The 16979-nt window shown below is 43.3% G+C and overlaps 1 protein-coding gene across 2 annotated transcripts in view; it reads left to right on the forward strand.

Annotated features, from left to right (window-relative positions):
- The first annotated feature begins 2140 nt into the window (after positions 1-2140).
- Positions 2141-16979, forward strand: part of SUMF1 (sulfatase modifying factor 1) — a 72753-nt gene continuing 57914 nt past the window's right edge. The window contains exons 1-3 of one of the 2 annotated variants that reach the window (XM_083725000.1): positions 2141-2405; positions 12748-12921; positions 14659-14733. In XM_083725000.1, the coding sequence (XP_083581126.1) occupies positions 2178-2405; positions 12748-12921; positions 14659-14733 (477 nt within the window). In that variant the 5' untranslated portion in view covers positions 2141-2177. The remainder of the gene's footprint in view (positions 2406-12747; positions 12922-14658; positions 14734-16979) is intronic. The other variant, XM_083724999.1, reaches the window with a different exon arrangement.

Consider the following 16979-nt stretch of genomic DNA (forward strand, 5'->3'; position numbering starts at 1 on the left):
ATGTACATGGGGTATAAAGATGTGGGTATAAAGCCAAGGCTGAAGAGTTTTTGCTCAGTGCAAGGTAGCAGCAAAGAAGCTGAAGGTTATGTACTGTATGGTTCAATATAGTATGGTGAGCCAGCATGGTAGTGCTAGCGGATTTCTCTGTATATTTGTATCTTTACAAGGTTGACTTTTAAGACCAGAAGAACTGTATTATAGTAGATTAGTTCATGATGTGTCAGCATCTCCTAAAATTTATGTAGCTAGCGTGTTTATGCTTGTGCCATGAGACTTTATATTCTAAACTGAACTGATTGAGATAGGAGTTTTCTTAACTGGGAACTCTGGAAAAGGCTGACTATTAGAGAGCAGGAAAACTCTTCTGCTGGAACACTCTGCTCCGAGATGGATTTAGGGGAACACAACCAGTTCTTCCACACTGAGCTGAGACACCAAGCTGGGAGGGTGCCATAGGAGACATTGCAACAACGGGAGGCGAGAGATGGGGCGGTGTAATATCCACAACAGATGGTGGGCCCAACTCTCTAACACAGGCTTCCTCAACCTCGCCCCTCCAGATGTTTTTTGAGACTACATTTCCCATCATCCCTGACCACTAGTCCTGCTAGCTAGGGATCATGGGAGTTGTAGGCCAAAAACATCTGGAGGGCCAAGGTTGAGGAAGCCTGCTCTAACAGGTTCATGGGCCAACTGACTTCTACAAGTCGTAACATTTATCTTCCCCTTGGCCATTCTGTTTGTGTGTTAGTTTCCCCCATAACTGTAATACTCCCCAAAAAGTTTATGTTAACAGTCCCTTTTGGCCCCTTTCATACTGTTCCGAACTGTGATCACTGAGTGGCTGATCGGGGCTTTACTTTTTTTAACTGCATTTGATCTTGTTTTAATAAAAAATATATATTTGGAACTGTGGGTTTGGATCTAAGTGTTGATTAGTTTTATTCTTTAATTCCTGGAAGAGAGAGACCAAAAGATTTGGTATGTCCCTAGGCTGGCAGTTATGAGAAACCTGGTTGATTTTGGAGTTTAGTGGGTACCACACCATCCATGTGTCACCTTTAACATGCCAATTTATTGGGTGTGTGAGGAAATTAATTTTGGGACTGACTGATCGTGCAATTAGTTCTAGGCCATCTCCTCTATTTCTTTACCACAATCAGTTTCCCATAATTTCCTGAGACTTTCTATAGTACCCATGTCTAAATTTAACAATATTAGAGATCAAACTTGTATTACTGAATCAATATCTGTCAGCTAGGTACTCTAAGACAAGCAAAGGAGGTAGGGCTTACTTTTTCTTTTTAGCTTGTGCAAAGGATCCAGCTCAGGTTAATAATGCAGTTTTTAAACAGAGTGGAATATTTAATTCTCTCTGTATTTATTTTGTGAGTATCGTATGCAATCCGGTTTAATCTGAGGTTAGAATGTTAAGTGGCATCTGATGCATTTCTTATGCAGCAGAAGCTTCCGGGAAGAGCCACAGGTCAGGGAAAGCGCTCGTGCTTTGCATTCACAAGGCGCAATACTCTGCTCTCAGCGATGCTGTCAAAAAGGGTCGTAAGAGAGGGAACAGATGAGATGCTCATAGAGCCCGGATAACGTGGGCAGCGAGAACCAGTGGTTAATTACAAGGTCGCTTCACGCGTTCGTATTTAATGAGAAAAAGAGGGCAGCCTTTAAAGTGGCAAGGGCAATACTTAGCCAGACGCAACGGAAGACGGTCTCCTGCGCTTCTTCAAATTAACCTAGAACAAAATTCAGCAGGTGTTCAGCTTCTTTTACCTCTAGAGCCGTTTGCCGAATGCTTTAACCCAGCCTGTTACCTGCGCGCATGGGTATGATTTCGAATAACATGGTCAGGAGGGAAATGCATAAGGAAGCGCGACTCCGAGAATGAAAGCAGGAAATGGGTTTAAGAAGGAATAGGTTTGCATTTCTTTGAGGAGCGGGGCTCGCGCTCCCAGCCCTTTCTTTTACTTTTCTCTTTCTCACCCCCGTCGCAATCATTTGCCGCGGGAGACGAAAACCACGGGGAGCCAGTTCCCTTGGAATCCGTGATCCCGAAGAAAGATGCTTAAAGTTTCAGAGGGAAGCCAGAGGAGGAGGAGGGAGAAAGAGACGCCGAGAGAAGTCAGCTGACCGCTTTGGCTTCACGTGACGTCCCAGTCAACATGGCTGCGCCCAGGCACAGGCCGCTTTGGTTCGCTCTCGCTTGCTGGGCTGTATGGCTCCGCGCCGCCGTGTGCTTGGAGGGAGGCCAAGGCACTTGTGGCTGCAGTAGTGCCAACCGGGCGAGCGGAGAAGAAGCAGCCGCGAGGAAGTATTCCCTGGAGGCGAATGTCGCCCATCAGCCAAGAGGCGGGCCGGAAAGCCCGCAATCGAAAGAGGAGGGCAGGCAGGTAGGTGGGTCAAGCGAAAGCGGTCGAAGGATAGCTGTGGGGAGAAGAAGGGGGCGGTACAGATGGTGGCACCGCAGAGACCAGATTAGGAGCACGGCGAAGTTTGGTGAACTTGTTCCAGTGGACTCTGCGGATGGCATTTGATCCGAACCAATGGCTTCAAGCTATAAGAAAGGAGAGTACCACGGAACAACCTTTTGACTGTTCAGAAGAGGTGGTGGGCTTCCTTGGTGACTGGATGGCCATCTGTCATGTATGATCTAACTGAGATTCCTACATTGCAGGAGGTTGGGCTACATGACGCAATCAGAGTCCTTTCCAACTCTACAATATGATCCTAATAGGACCTCAGGCAAGGTTACCCAGGAGGTATCCTTAAAAGTGCTGTGTGAACAAGTGTGGCTGTGTGCTTAAGTCTAAGGCATATTATAGCCTTCCTCTGTGTGTACCCTTGAGTACCCCCGGAAAAAACCCACTGGCCTTTCTCAGCCTGGTGTCATCCAGATAATTAGGGCTACAATTTGCATCATCTCTTCCTGCCTGCCAGGCTGACTGAGGAGCTCTAGGGAAGTGGCTGGGCAAAGGCAAAATCACTCAGACCTGTGCCTAGAAAGCACGACAAGTTGAAAACCTCTTGGACCTATGCTCTCTAGGCATGGGGCAAACAGAAATGTGGATAAGCCCTTATTGTGGAGGTAGCCATAGGTTTTTCTCTTCAGCTAACGTATCACATGAGAGCTGGGTTGATCAAAATACCATTTCACCAGCTCCCTTTCTTTAGTTTGTTGTGAAGAGGCCACGTTTTCTCATTAATAAAGTTAAGTATCTTTTTCTCCTGTGACAACACCCACACCCACAACATCTTGTGGACTTTTTGTTATTTCTATCAATAATATCACCATTCTATACCTCAGAAAGCAGAAATGGAATGATTTGTACAAGTTCTTTTTTGCAGCTCATGAGGATCCTAGGAGCTTGATTGCTTCACAGATTTGATCTGGTCTGGAATTTAGATTCTCCTGTTCATTGTTGGGTATAGCCATGCCTGCCCAACTGCACTGGCTGTCAGTTAATTTCTGAGCCCAATTCAAAATGCTGTTTTTGACCTATAAAGCCTTAAATGGCTCAGGACTGCAATACCTCAAGGACTGCCACTCTCCAGATGAACCAACCAGAACCGGTGATCATCATCTGAGGCCCTTCTTTATGTGCCTTCTCCACAAGAGGTCCAAAGGGTGGAAATATAAAAATGGGCCTTTTCTTCAGTGGCTCCCCACTTGTGCAATTCTCTCCCTCAGGGAGGCTTATCTGGCACCTTCATTACATATCTTTAGGCACTAGGTGAAAACATTTCTCTTTAATCAGGCCTTATAATACTTACAATAATAGTAATAATGCCTAACAACTCATTGGTTTGAAACAGGAGCACCATTAATGTGATGGCATTCAAAGATCTCAGGCAAATCACTTTCTCAGCCCTCAATGGGTATTATTTATTTTATTTATTAATTAAATTTATATACACTCTTCATCACATAATCTTGGGGTGGTTCACAGAATAAAATACAACATAAAAACACAAGTAAATAATTAAAGCAAAAACAATAAAATAAAGGGGTTTTTCTTCCCACAGACCCCTTTAAAAGGCTGTAGAATATTAATCAGTCCAAGGCCTGGTTGAAGAGGAACATTTTCACCTGGAGCCTAAAATATATATAATGAAGGCGCCAGACAAACCTCCCTGAGGAGAGCATTCCACAAACAGGGAGCCATTGCAGAAAAGGCCTGTTCTTGTGTTGCCATCCTCCAGACCTCATGTGGAGGAGGCACAGGAAGAAGGGCCTCAGATGATGAATGCAGAGTCCAGGACTCTGAAACTGAGGATTGCAAATGGGATTCCTTCATTCAGGCAGAACATGCATGCAGTCCAGTGTTGGAATGCTCAGATCCTTAAAAATATGTTAGCCCACACATAAGATATGAAACTGTCTTCAGATCTGCACACAGCTACCCTAGAGTTTGATGCTGTTGCTGTCTTGACCACTGAATTTCGAACTGTTTAGTAGAATAAAGGTCTGGTTGCATGGTACTAAGTGCAGCTTGATAAAGAGTCTATCCCAATTAAAAGATATATGATTGTGTTGTTAATTTTAATGGGAAGACGTGGCATGACTGGGCGTGGGATGACCACTGTCAGTGCTAAATAGAACTCACTTCTGAGAATGCTTATACAGTTCTACCAGTCTTTTTTGGGTTGGTTGTAAGGTAATTAGATTTCCAGCTTTCTTTTAGGATTCTGGAAGGAGCATGGTAAATCTAAGGTTATTGGCATGATTGTATTTTGTGTGGGTATGATTTTAAGCAAGTTTCTAGAAGACCATGTGATTGCAAAAGAAGTGAAATTGAATCCCAGAACTCGTTCACACAACAAAGAAAGAGTCCTGACATTGATGTCTCCTCATGATGTCTGAACGTGGCATCTGGATAGGTGTGGTGCCCTAGCTTTTCCCAAGTCTCCATGGTTGAAGTCATTGAAGTGCTTCCTAAGATCACTAAATCAAGATAGAAAGCATACCTTTAAGTCAGTGGCTGTCCTATTCTTGGGGCTTCTGGCAATTTGAAGATACCTTCTTACTTCTTACTATATTATATAATCAGTCTTCTAGCCTGCAGCTGCTTTTTTGCATATAGTAGGTGTCTTTGGGAGGGCGTGTGCCAACTGCAGTATTGGCAGTGGGTAGTTATCTAGGAGCTGGTGGGCAATTTCTGCTAGAGGCAGAATGTATTACATAGCACACATGTACAATACGTTCATAAATTGCAGGGTTCACTTTGCATCTTTGCAAGAGCCTTCATATACTTAAAAGGCTTCCAGGAAGAAGAGGTATAAGTGCTTGCCTTATTACCTTACAATTGCTCATCTTTGCATTACTGAGGAGAATACAATGCGCAGCAGTTCTGAATTTACTTAAGGAAGAGCAATTCAAGTGAAGAATCTTAAGTAGGGCTTTGGAATCTATTTCCTTAAAGGGTTTCAAGAACAGTTTGTGTGCTTCTTGAAGATGCTCCCCATCCCAATAATTGCTAAGAGTCTTGGCAGACCATGCAATGGTTTTTCTGCCTGTGGTGGCAATTGTAATGCACTATGCGAGATGCTATATGATTTTTAATAGTATTTTCTTGCTTCTTTTATTTCTTATTGTAAAGGTATTTTATTTTATTTATTATTGTAAAGGTAAAGGACCCCTGGACAGTAAAGTCCAGTTGAATTCGACTATGGGGTGTGGCACTCATCTCCGCTTTCAGGCTGAGGTAGCCAGTGTTTGTCCGCAGACAGCTTTTCTGGGTCATGGTGCACAGAACACCAGAACACCGTATTGAGTGCCACAGTGCACAGAAACGCTGTTTACTTTCCTGCCACAGCAGTACCTATTAATCTACTTGCATTGGTTTGATTTCGAATTCTAGGTTAGCAGGAGCTGGGACAAAGCAATGGGAGCTCACACTGTCGCATGGATTCGAACTGCTCACCTTATGATTGGCAAGCCCAAGAGGCTTGGTGGTTTAGACCACAGCGCCACCCGTGTCCCGGTATATTTATATACCTTTATATTTTATTGTATTACAGTTTGAATTCCGTGAACATTTAATATGGTTTATGTGCCATCTCCCATCTTTAACCAGAAATCCACAGACAAGCTGTGGACCAGCTGAATGAAGTTTGTGGACCATTGGTGGACCACAGCTTAGGGCCCCCGGTATAGGGCAAAGGCCTTCTTCTTCTACCTATCAGGTCATTTCCAATGTCATGCTTCTGTAAAATCAATAGAACTAATTTGAAGCAACTGCAAAGTTACTAGCTTGAAAGAGCTTATAAACCACACTGTGGTCTGGTTTAAGTGGTTTGCAAATTATCTTCAGGAAAGATGGCATGGAATTGTGCAGTCAGTATTTCTAGTGATTAATTTTAGTGGTAAGCAAAATAAAACCCGGGCACTTCATGAACCTTCTAGATTTTGTTATCTTCTGTATCCGAGATTTTAGGACAGCTCATACTCATGTGCTGTCCTAATATCTCGGATACAGATAGTGGGGTGTGTTTCTGAATGTACTGAAAACTTTTTTCAAATTGAAGTACAGAGTTGACACAGTGAAAAGACACTTGATCAGCAAACCAGCAATCTCAGGTTGTCAGCAAAAGCCCAGCTGCTGCCTTTGCTCTGCTGAAGGAGCAAGCGCCTGTTCTGGCAGGGCTCTGGTGCAGAATGGAGGACTGTTTTGGGTGCGATACAGAATGTTGCGTATGCCTGCCAATGCAGAATTGGATCTGCAAAGCTACTGGTAGATGATGGATCTTGTGTGCTGCTGGAGTTATTAGAATCGGGGGGTTGACGCCATGCAAGAGGATGAATTGTGTAATTGGGCAGTATATTTGATGCTTTGCTCAGCTCTGCCAATTCTGTCCTGATTAATTTGAGCGGCTTTGTGGCAAGCACTTTACAAGCATGCCCCTTCATGTCATTACTCTTTGCTGAATGCCCCTGGCTGTTTCTTTTGTTGCACAGCAGCATTTTGATAAATGCTTCTCAGAACTGCACACAACCTCTCATACTGAACTTGCAGTCTCAGTTGTTGGTTGTTCCATAATTCTAAGTTACAGCAATAAGTGCTAGTGGTCCAGGACTGCAGGAGCAGCCAGTCTTCATCTCTCAACGTTTTATCATTCATTGTCTGGAAAAAACTAGAGCAGAACTGATGGCCGGGAATCTCTCTCTGGTCTTCCTTTTCCCAATAGAGTATGGTGAGTACAGCTATCTTTGCTGCTGTTCCTGGGACCTAGAAGTTTTCATATTCTGAGTAGGTGACGCCAGAAACTTCTATAAATGGCGAAGCTAAGGAGCTGGGGCCACTCATACCCACCCCATATACAGTGGTACCTCGGGTTAAGTACTTAATTCATTCTAGAGGTCCGCTCTTAACCTGAAACTGTTCTGAAGCACTACTTTAGCTAATGGGGCCTCCTGCTGCCGCCGTGCCGCCGGAGCACAATTTCTGTTCTCATCCTGAAGCAAAGTTCTTAACCTGAAGCACTATTTCTGGGTTAGCGGAGTCTGTAACCTGAAGCGTATGTAACCTGAGGTACCACTGTAGCTGCAGCAAGTGCAGGAGGCTTTGCCACCACATATTTGCTTAGGGGATGATGGGAGTTGTAGTCCCTGGTTTAGGGAAATATGTAGCTGATTCCTTATTAAAGACGCAACAAAGTACACAAGTATACTTCATAATAATACTCAAGGGTGTTTTTATGTTACATAATACTGGATAGAAACAACATTTTAAGTCAGTGTGGTGCTGTGATCAGAGTGTTTTGTTTATTCATATATTGCATTTCTATCCTGCTTTTCCTCTAAGGAGCTTGAGGCAGCGTACATGGTTTTGTCCATCCTCTTCTCCTCAAGTTTTATCCTTGTGAAAAACCCTGTGAAGATAGTGCTTGGTCCAGGGTCACTTTGTGAGTTACATTGCGTTGGCTCCCCATGTTGTGTCTTGGTTGTGGGAGATGCAGGTTCAAATGGCCTTTTACTGTGTGACTTAGACAAGTCACTGTCTATTGGATTACCCTATTTTTAAAGGAGTACACTATGAGGTGAATGGAGGGTGAACTGCAAAGCACTGTTGTGTCTTTGAGCTACCATTATTTATCTCGCTAACCTTTCCTCGTGACTTTAGAACAACTTTGGCTTGAGCAAAAGCAATTTTCCATTTGCAAAGAGCTTTGCAAACTCAGCACATTGTGGCATTGTGCCAGGAGGATATTAATTAATTGGATGTCTCAACTCCTAAAACTAATTTTTACTGAGGAAAATATGATTTGTGAACATAATCCTCCCCTACACCCCCCCCCATTTGTACATTACATATTTGCATGTTGGCTAATACATTGAGCACAACTATTGTTTGTTTGATAGGAAAACAAATAAAAGTCAGAGGCTATAAAATAAAAAGCAATCTTTCCATTCATTCCAGCTCTTTCAGACATTGGCAGCAAACCTTAGAATGCCAAGGACAACCTAAAAGGAAAATAATTTCACCATTAAGAAGTTTAAAGACTCCAAGTTCTTCTGCGAAGGGCTAATATATGAAACTGCATGCTTGCATGTTTTGCTTCTGTGCTGATAACACTTCCAGTTTTTTATCCTGTGTCTTGGAATGTGTCTGAAATTTTGAACTGGAGCTTATTCTAGTAACTTATCTTTGTGGTATGGTTGCTGTTCCCTCATATTTGGCTTCCATGATTGTTCTCCTCAGGCACCCTCCTCACATTCATTCATTCATTCATTCACTCACTCACTCACTCAGTCACTCACTCACTCACTCACTCACTCACTCACTCACTCACTCACAGGGCAGTTTACAGTATAAATCACATGTTAAACCTACAGTCAGTTTGGAGACAAGCGTGCAGAGCTCTGACCATTCCTCGTGTTGGAGGTTAAATTTCTGAAGCGAGAAAACATGTGCACTCAAGGAACTTCCCTACAAAATTTAGAAACTTGGTCTTCCAACTTATTTATTTAATCAATTTGTATACTGCCTTCGAAGAAAGAAAGAAAAAACCATTCCCAAACTGTACTTGCCATAGCTGTTGTGTTTTACATGCAGGTAGAATTAGTGTGCTAATTCATTAGTAACACTTGTAGGTCTATATCATGTGTCATCCAAATTTTTGTTGATGTTTAGTTTGTGGTTTATCCTGTCAGAATGAAAGGTGGTATATAAATTCTTATGATAAATAAATAAATATTGTTGACACTGCCCCTGCACCCGAAGCTTTTATAAAAGAAACTTCTCTTTCTGCGCCTGCTAGAAATTGGACTCTTGTATGGTTTTCCAGCCTCAGAATGATTGGTGGCTGCCTTGGAAATGGCTGAATGGCATGCCAATAAATTGGCATCCTGCAGTCATTCATTCCCAAGTATCCGTCCCCTTTACAATTCTCATAAAATTCATTTATTTATAAAAAAGTATTTATATACCACTGTGTCATAAAAATATATCACAGCAGTTTACAACAGTATAAAACCATACAGTGAAAAACATGAAAAGTTAAAAACAAGTTAAAAAGGAAAAAACAAAAAACAAATCAGTAAGCCATTGTGGGGGATTAGTTGGGACGCAGGTGGCGCTGTGGGTTAAAGCCTCAGCGCCTAGGACTTGCCGATCGAAAGGTCGGCGGTTCGAATCCCCGCGGCGGGGTGCGCTCCCGCTGCTCGGTCCCAGCGCCTGCCAACCTAGCAGTTCGAAAGCACCTCCGGGTGCAAGTAGATAAATAGGGACCGCTTACCAGCGGGAAGGTAAACGGCGTTTCCGTGTGCGGCTCTGGCTCGCCAGATGCAGCTTTGTCACGCTGGCCACGTGACCCGGAAGTGTCTCCGGACAGCGCTGGCCCCTGGCCTCTTAAGTGAGATGGGCGCACAACCCCAGAGTCTGTCAAGACTGGCCCGTACGGGCAGGGGTACCTTTACCTTTACCTTTACTCACAATCACCTGCATAGGCCTGCTGGAATAGAAAAATTTCCAGCAGGCATTCAACAGTTGACACTTGTTGTTGTAATGACATAAGGCTGGGGAGGAGAGGGGAAGGATGATCAGTGAAATGTCCAGAATGCATCTCTAATGATTTATATAGATATATATTCACATGTTAACACTAAGACAGGGTCAATTTTGTGATGTTGTTAGATCATAGTTCTCATTATACCTGATCATTGGCTTTGCTGGGAACAATGATGATGATGATTATTATTATTATTTATACCCCGCCCATCTGGCTGGGTTTCCCCAGCCACTCTGGATGGTTCCCAACAGAATATTAATAATAATAAAGCAATACAACACCAAACATTAAAAACTTCCCTAAACAGGGCTGCCTTCAGATGCCTTTTAAAAATCAGATAGTTGTTTATGTCCTTGACATCTGATGAGAGGGCGTTCCACAGATGGGTGCCACTACCTAGAAGGCTCTCTGCCTGGTTCCCTGTAACCTTACTTCTCGCAGTGAGAGAACCGCCAGAATGTGCTTGATGCTGGACCTCAGTGTCCAGGCTAAATGATGGGGGTGGAGACGCTCCTTCAGGTATACTGGAGTCAAACAACAGTGAGACGACGCGTTGGCTACCCCTGCTCTGGGCCGTAAAGTGTGTTATTGCACCACGCTGTTCAGAAGCTGTGAACAGCGTTTCTGCTCTGCACGAGCAAGTAAACAAACAAACCATAAACAGTTTATCTCAGTGTAACGTCTGAGTCCAGGGCCCATGGTCTATCTATTCCATCCTTAACAAGCCTCAACCATGTATTCAACAGCAAGCCATGATTTCAGGCTGCCCAGCGATCATATTTCATTGGAGCAAAACAAAACCTGGTCTGAGGTTCAGCTGTCGTACTATGCTTCATGGCTTGTTGCCTTGCTCGTGTGATGGGAGAAGCAAAATGGGTATGTGTGCTACACAAGCAGCTGATCTTACCTGCCCCCCTCACCTGACATCACTATGATGCCAGATGTGTGACAGGTGGGTGTCATTTGGGGACCTGGCAAACCAAGGGGGAGAGGCCTAAAGGGCCATATCTGGCCTGCAAGTAGATCCCCGACCCCACTATACAACATAAACAAGTTTGAATTCTGCTGGAGACTGAAAACCAACATTGATGTTAAATAGCAATACAAATTGGACTCCCTTGGGATGTTGTCGACTCGCCTTTCTTGGAGGTTTTTAAGCAGAGGTTGGTTGGCCATTTGTTATGGATTCTTTAGTAGAGATTCTTGCCTTGCAAGGGGTTGGACTAGGTGACTCTCGGGGTCCATTGCAGCTCTACAGTCCTGTGATTCTTTGAAATGAAGAGCATGCACCTTAAGAGCTATATTTCCTTTACAGCTAAGGCTGAAAATAATCCACGCAGGTACATAATTAAAGGTATGCTGAAATTGAGCTTCAAGGACAATATTGAGAGGCTGTTGTTTTTGGTTTTGTTTTAAACTGTGCATTGACGGGCGAGAATCTGCCTGCATACGTCATTGTGGGATGATTCAGTCGCTGAAGCATAAAAGAAGGGTTTTTGTTCTTCTGCCTTTAATTTTTGAAATGCTCCTGTTCTTGTGTGTGCTCCAGAGATAACCGAGGGGTGAGCTATTAATCTGTGATTTCTGAGCCAACTTGAAACAGCTACCTTAGCAGTAGTGAGTCAGCAAGAAATGGGAAGATAGGCAGAGCTACAGTTCATACCTTCGTCATAGTCTTGCATTTTATTTAGATCAAAAGAAACTTGCACACACAAATAATTGCGCCCCGCCAAGCAATAAACCAAGGAAGACAGAACACAGAACTCCTCAGCTGATGGGTTCTGTTGATGATGATCACAAGGCATTTAGGCAACTGCTGTGCTTGAGAGATGCAGGAGGTATTGCTAATATTAAATCCAGCCCAAGCTTAGGAAATAAACAGAATTCTGTTGAAAGCATGTGTGTCTCTTTTTCTTTAGGGAACTTCCCAGTTCTGGGTGCGCTGCTAACGTTTGTGCCCATTTTGTATTTGGCTTGATTATAAAGAAATCTAATGGAGCTGAATCTCTGTGCTGGGAAATGTTCTACCTGTTGGATTTTTGCCTGCTAAGTGGTTGTGTCCAGGCACAGGAGGGATAAAGAAAGAAATAGAAAATAAAAAGATGATCCAGTCTTAGAGCACAACAGTTTGGAGGTTTATTTGAATATAGACTGCAGTTTTTGTTCACTGAAAGCCTTCTTGCCTGAGACTTACAATAAACCAAATATATTAGTGCTGTTTTGAAAGGTCCAGTCTACCATCTTGATTCAAGATGGCATCCAAATGTTATTCAGAAATAGACTTTCTGCCTCCCTGCAGTCCGGATAGTCTGTATTATTTTGTCTTCATTTGTTCTTCAAACTTCATCTCAGTCTTCTTTGAAGCACACCTTTACGTATACCCCCATTGTCATTTACCTCTTTTGCATTCAGTGTCTACTGATTCCCCATCCCGCTCTGTTTTGCCTGTGTAATACAGTAAAGCTTCAGATACCCCCACTATCAACAACCTGAAGCTCCCCCAGCCCCTTTAAGTAACTTAAATCCATTGATTTCAGTGGGTCTACTGTGAGAAGCACTAACATTGACAATTACCCAATATGACCTCAGTGTAAAGTTTTTGGTCAATGGCACGCCGACGACCATACAGGTACAGGAATTGCTGCTTTCCACATCCAGCATGGAAGGAAAATGAGGAGCTTTGCTGATATGTACATTCCTGAAACAGCCTTCTTCATTTTGCAGATGGCCTCTATTCCAGCCGGAGTTTTCACGATGGGAACTGATGAGCCTGCTATACAACAAGATGGAGAGTCACCCGCCAGGAGAGTCCACATTGACCATTTCTTCATGGATCGCTATGAAGTCAGCAATGCAGAATTTGAGAAGTTTGTGAATGCCACTGGCTACCTCACAGAGGTAGGGAACAGAAATGTTTGGGGTTTTTTTTTCACAGCAACGTTGCAGGAAAACAGTAACTTACAAAGCGATCATATGTGATGGATTAAGATAAAATAAAATAAATAATATAATACAGGCGACTTCCACTTAAGAGGGGGTTACGTTCCGGGCCCCTGTGCACATAAGCAAAATGTGTGGAAATGGGGAGCCTTGTCAGAGCGGGGAACTAGGGTAATTTAAGAGGCATCAGAAATAACTTTTTCTTTTATACTGTACCTTTGCCTCCCGATCACCAGAAAGGGCAGGGAACAGCCCTTCTGATCCTGCTGCAATACAGTTTCCTGCCCAACAGCTGTTGAGCAGGGTAGCACTGCAGCAGTGAGAGGTCCCGTGTGCCAATTTTGGGAGCCCATAGGTTCTTTTTAAAAAGCCTTTCAAATACTTATTTCTGGACTTTTGGCTCACTGACGTTCTTTTCAGGCTCTGAGGAGAGACTCCTCATGAGCCTTGAGGACTTTCCAGCTCTTTCTCGCCATTTCCAGGATTGCTTGCTTGACTGATTTTCTGGCGCCACAAGTATACGTGATAGCCGCTGACTTCTGGTCCTGCCCTGAGAAGATGCACTCTACTTAATAATAATAATATAAAATGTTTTTGCATAGTGAACCATTTTCCATGGATTTGCTGGTCTTCAAATCCCACCTTAATGACAAGTTCATTAGATGCTTCTGATCAGGCTGCTTTCTTTCAGCTTCTTCTTAATAATATCTCTGATATGAGCATGATTGTATCCCTCAAGTTTCATTTCAGCTTTTAAAAATAAACTTCTAAATAATAATAATAATTGAATCTGAAATATTATAAAATAGTATTCCCAATCAATGGAAGTAGAAATGTTTGCTGCAGCTGCCATCTGCTCTTCTAATCAGAACCAACAGTTGTTGTTTTTTATTATTATTATTATTATTATTTATTATTACTACTATTATTTCCTATTATTTCTATACTGACCTTCATTTAAGGATCACGGGGTAGTTTACAACAGAAAAACACAAAAATGCATATCATAGTAATAAATAAAAACAATACCCTCCCTCCACACAGTTTAAAAGGCCATAGATTGTTTAATTAGCCAAAGGCCTAAGAGAAGAGGAATGTTTTTGCCTGGTACAAAAGTGCCAGGGCCAAGCCTCCCTGGGGAGAGTGTTCGAGGAGCAGGAAGCCACCGCAGAAAAGGCCCGTTCTCATGTTGCCAGCCTTCAGACCTCTTGTGGAGGAGACATACAAAGAAGGGCCTCAGAAGATGATCTCGGGGGTCCGAGTCACTTTATATCTTAACAATGGCTTTAGGAAGTTCCTGGGTGTATCAGTGCCAATTTCTGTGGTGTTAAGCTCCCTTCTTTTGGCTGAGATGGATTTAAAGGGAGGTTTAGACCACAGTTTAGTTCACTGGGTAGGGTTTATTTCGTAGTCTATGAGGGAGAAAAATAGCTTTAGGAACGATCATGACCTTGAGCAGAGCGATCTTGTCATCTCCCTGTGAGTCTGCTGCATGGCGTATTACTTCCTTTAACAACAAAATCTGAATTGCTGTTAGGGAGGATTAAGTAAAGGCCATTGTGCACTTAATTGTCTGATTTGATGCTTTCTTCTTTTGGCATTTTGGAAATGAAAACACTGGTGCTGCAAGCATGCAAATCCAATTGACTTAGAGTTGCCTCTTCTTCTCTCCCCCTCCCCCTTTCTTCTTCTCAGGCAGAAAGATTTGGAGATTCCTTTGTATTTGAAGGTGTGTTGAGTGAACAAGTGAAGACTGGAATTCATCAAGCTGTGAGTCACATACCTTCCTAGCTATTGTGTTTTGGCCTGATAATTCAAGGCTGTGAACATTTTATAGTAATAATACTAATAAGTCTGTTGTAATCAAAGTATGTGGGGACCTGCAAAGATGTGTTAGATTTCAATATAGGAAACACTATCATAATTATTTTCAAGGATTATTAGTTCATGTTAATTTTGTCCATTGTATTCCTCAAACTCCTTGGGAGAAGAGCAAATACAAGTACAAAGGAATAAGTATATCAGAAATAAATGTGGTTGTGGCTGGGTTTTCTCTCCTTTCTAGCTCAGCCTACACTCGAGTAGGACCCTGGCAGAGATATATGCCCGACTGACATGTTCTCTCCCTCCTGGTCGATCGTTCGGGGGCTTCAGAAGCTTTCTTCAGCCCAAACATCATAGCGACTGATGCCAATAGACACCGGCACACTTAGGGATCCACAGAGTTTGCGCATCATGCGTAACAGACCTCAGGAACTCAGCATTTTGGCTAATCTACTTTATTTACATATAAACACGCACAGAGCACTGCAACATGGCTCCCTCTTTCTCTAGCACCAGACAGCAAAAATAAAACAAAACATAGGACAATAGTCCCACTTCACGGAACACAGTAACACAAACATCCTGTCTCCGTCACTTCCCACTCTGTGGAGTCAAAACGTATACCATCATGTGATAGACAACAATCCCATGACTGCAATCATGGAGCAGGAATTCTAACAGTGGCTGGGTTTTCTCTCCTTTCTAGGGGTGGATACAGTGATCCATGCAAACAGAGCTGTGCCTTTCCTTGTAAACAGTAATATGAATCATAGAATTGTAGAGTTGGAAGGGATTCCAAGGGTCATCTAGTCCAACCCCCTATGATGTAATTGTTGTCATCTCTGTCCATTTGGCTTTCGCAGGCTCTGAAGATGCCTGCAAATTAGTTGGTTGACACCTACAAGGTGCTTTTGGGAAGCTCCTAGAAAGGAAATGTAGCTCAGTGGTAGAGCAACAGCTTTGCATGCAAAATTATTGATCGTTTTACTCATAGAAATTACTCAAAGTGATCTACAAACACAATAGAAATACTGAAACCAATTTGAAAAGACACAATGAATAATAACTTTTTAAAAAAGAAAACCAGCTATATAAATGAGCTCTAAAAGAGGCTACAAATTCTTAAAAACACTTAAAGTTAAGGGCCCAAAACCCAGGTAAAAAAGAATATTTTTTTGCTTGGTGCCTAAAGGTGGTGCCGGGGAGAACATTCCAGAAGTAAGGAGCTGCCATTGAAAGGGCACTTTTTTTTGTAGCCAACCTCCAGACCTCCCATGAAGGAGGCTTATGGAAAAGGGCCTCAGATGATGATTGCAGGGTCCGGATCTGTTCATGTGGGGAAAGATGGATCTTGGTATCTTGAGCTGCACAATGCTGTAGCAGTCGGTGTGGTGGAGCCACCCTCCTGACAACAGCATCGCTGTAGACTGTCCTGGGGCAGTGGTGAAGTTGGGGTTGCATTGGACTGACTCCACTGAAGTGTACATGCCTCCTCCACGTTGCTGCTGTCTCTTCCCAACACTGCCTGGGTAATCCATAGCGACATCAGTGAACCCAGCTGTTGCTACTATCAGGAACCCAACTTCCAATCATAGAATCATAGAGTTGGAAGGGACCCAGAGGGTCATCTTAGTCCAACCCCCTGCAATGCAGGAATCTCAATACATGGCCCCTCCCCTATCCAGTTTGAAACTATACCAGACACTGCTTATCTTTGCAAATGCGCTAGCAGTGTTATTGCTGCACTGCTAGATAGCCCATGCACTCACAAATCCCTATAGGCCAGCATGTACAAACGTGTGATGTGGGAATGGGCTGTGATACTGAAAACTAAGGGTGGCATTCGACTAAATTGTTGCAAGGAATAGAACTAAAAAAAAAAAAAGGTAAAGGACCCCTGACAGTTATGTCCAGTCGCGAACTACTCTGGGGTTGTGGCGCTCATCTCGCTTTACAGGCCGAGGGAGCTGACGTTTGTCCGCTCTGCAGACAGTTTTTCCGGGTCATGTGGCCAGCATGACTAAGCCACTTCTGGCGAAACCAGAGCAGCGCATGGAAACGCCATTTACCTTCCTGCTGGAGCGGTACCTATTTATCTACTTGCACTTTGATGTGCTTTTAAACTGCTAGGTTGGCAGGAGCAGGGACCTAGCAACAGGAGCTCACCCTGTCGCGGGGATTCGAACCGGCAA

This window comes from Podarcis gaigeae (assembly GCF_964106915.1).
Source record: "Podarcis gaigeae genome assembly, chromosome: 2".
Taxonomy (NCBI): Eukaryota; Metazoa; Chordata; class Lepidosauria; order Squamata; family Lacertidae; genus Podarcis; species Podarcis gaigeae.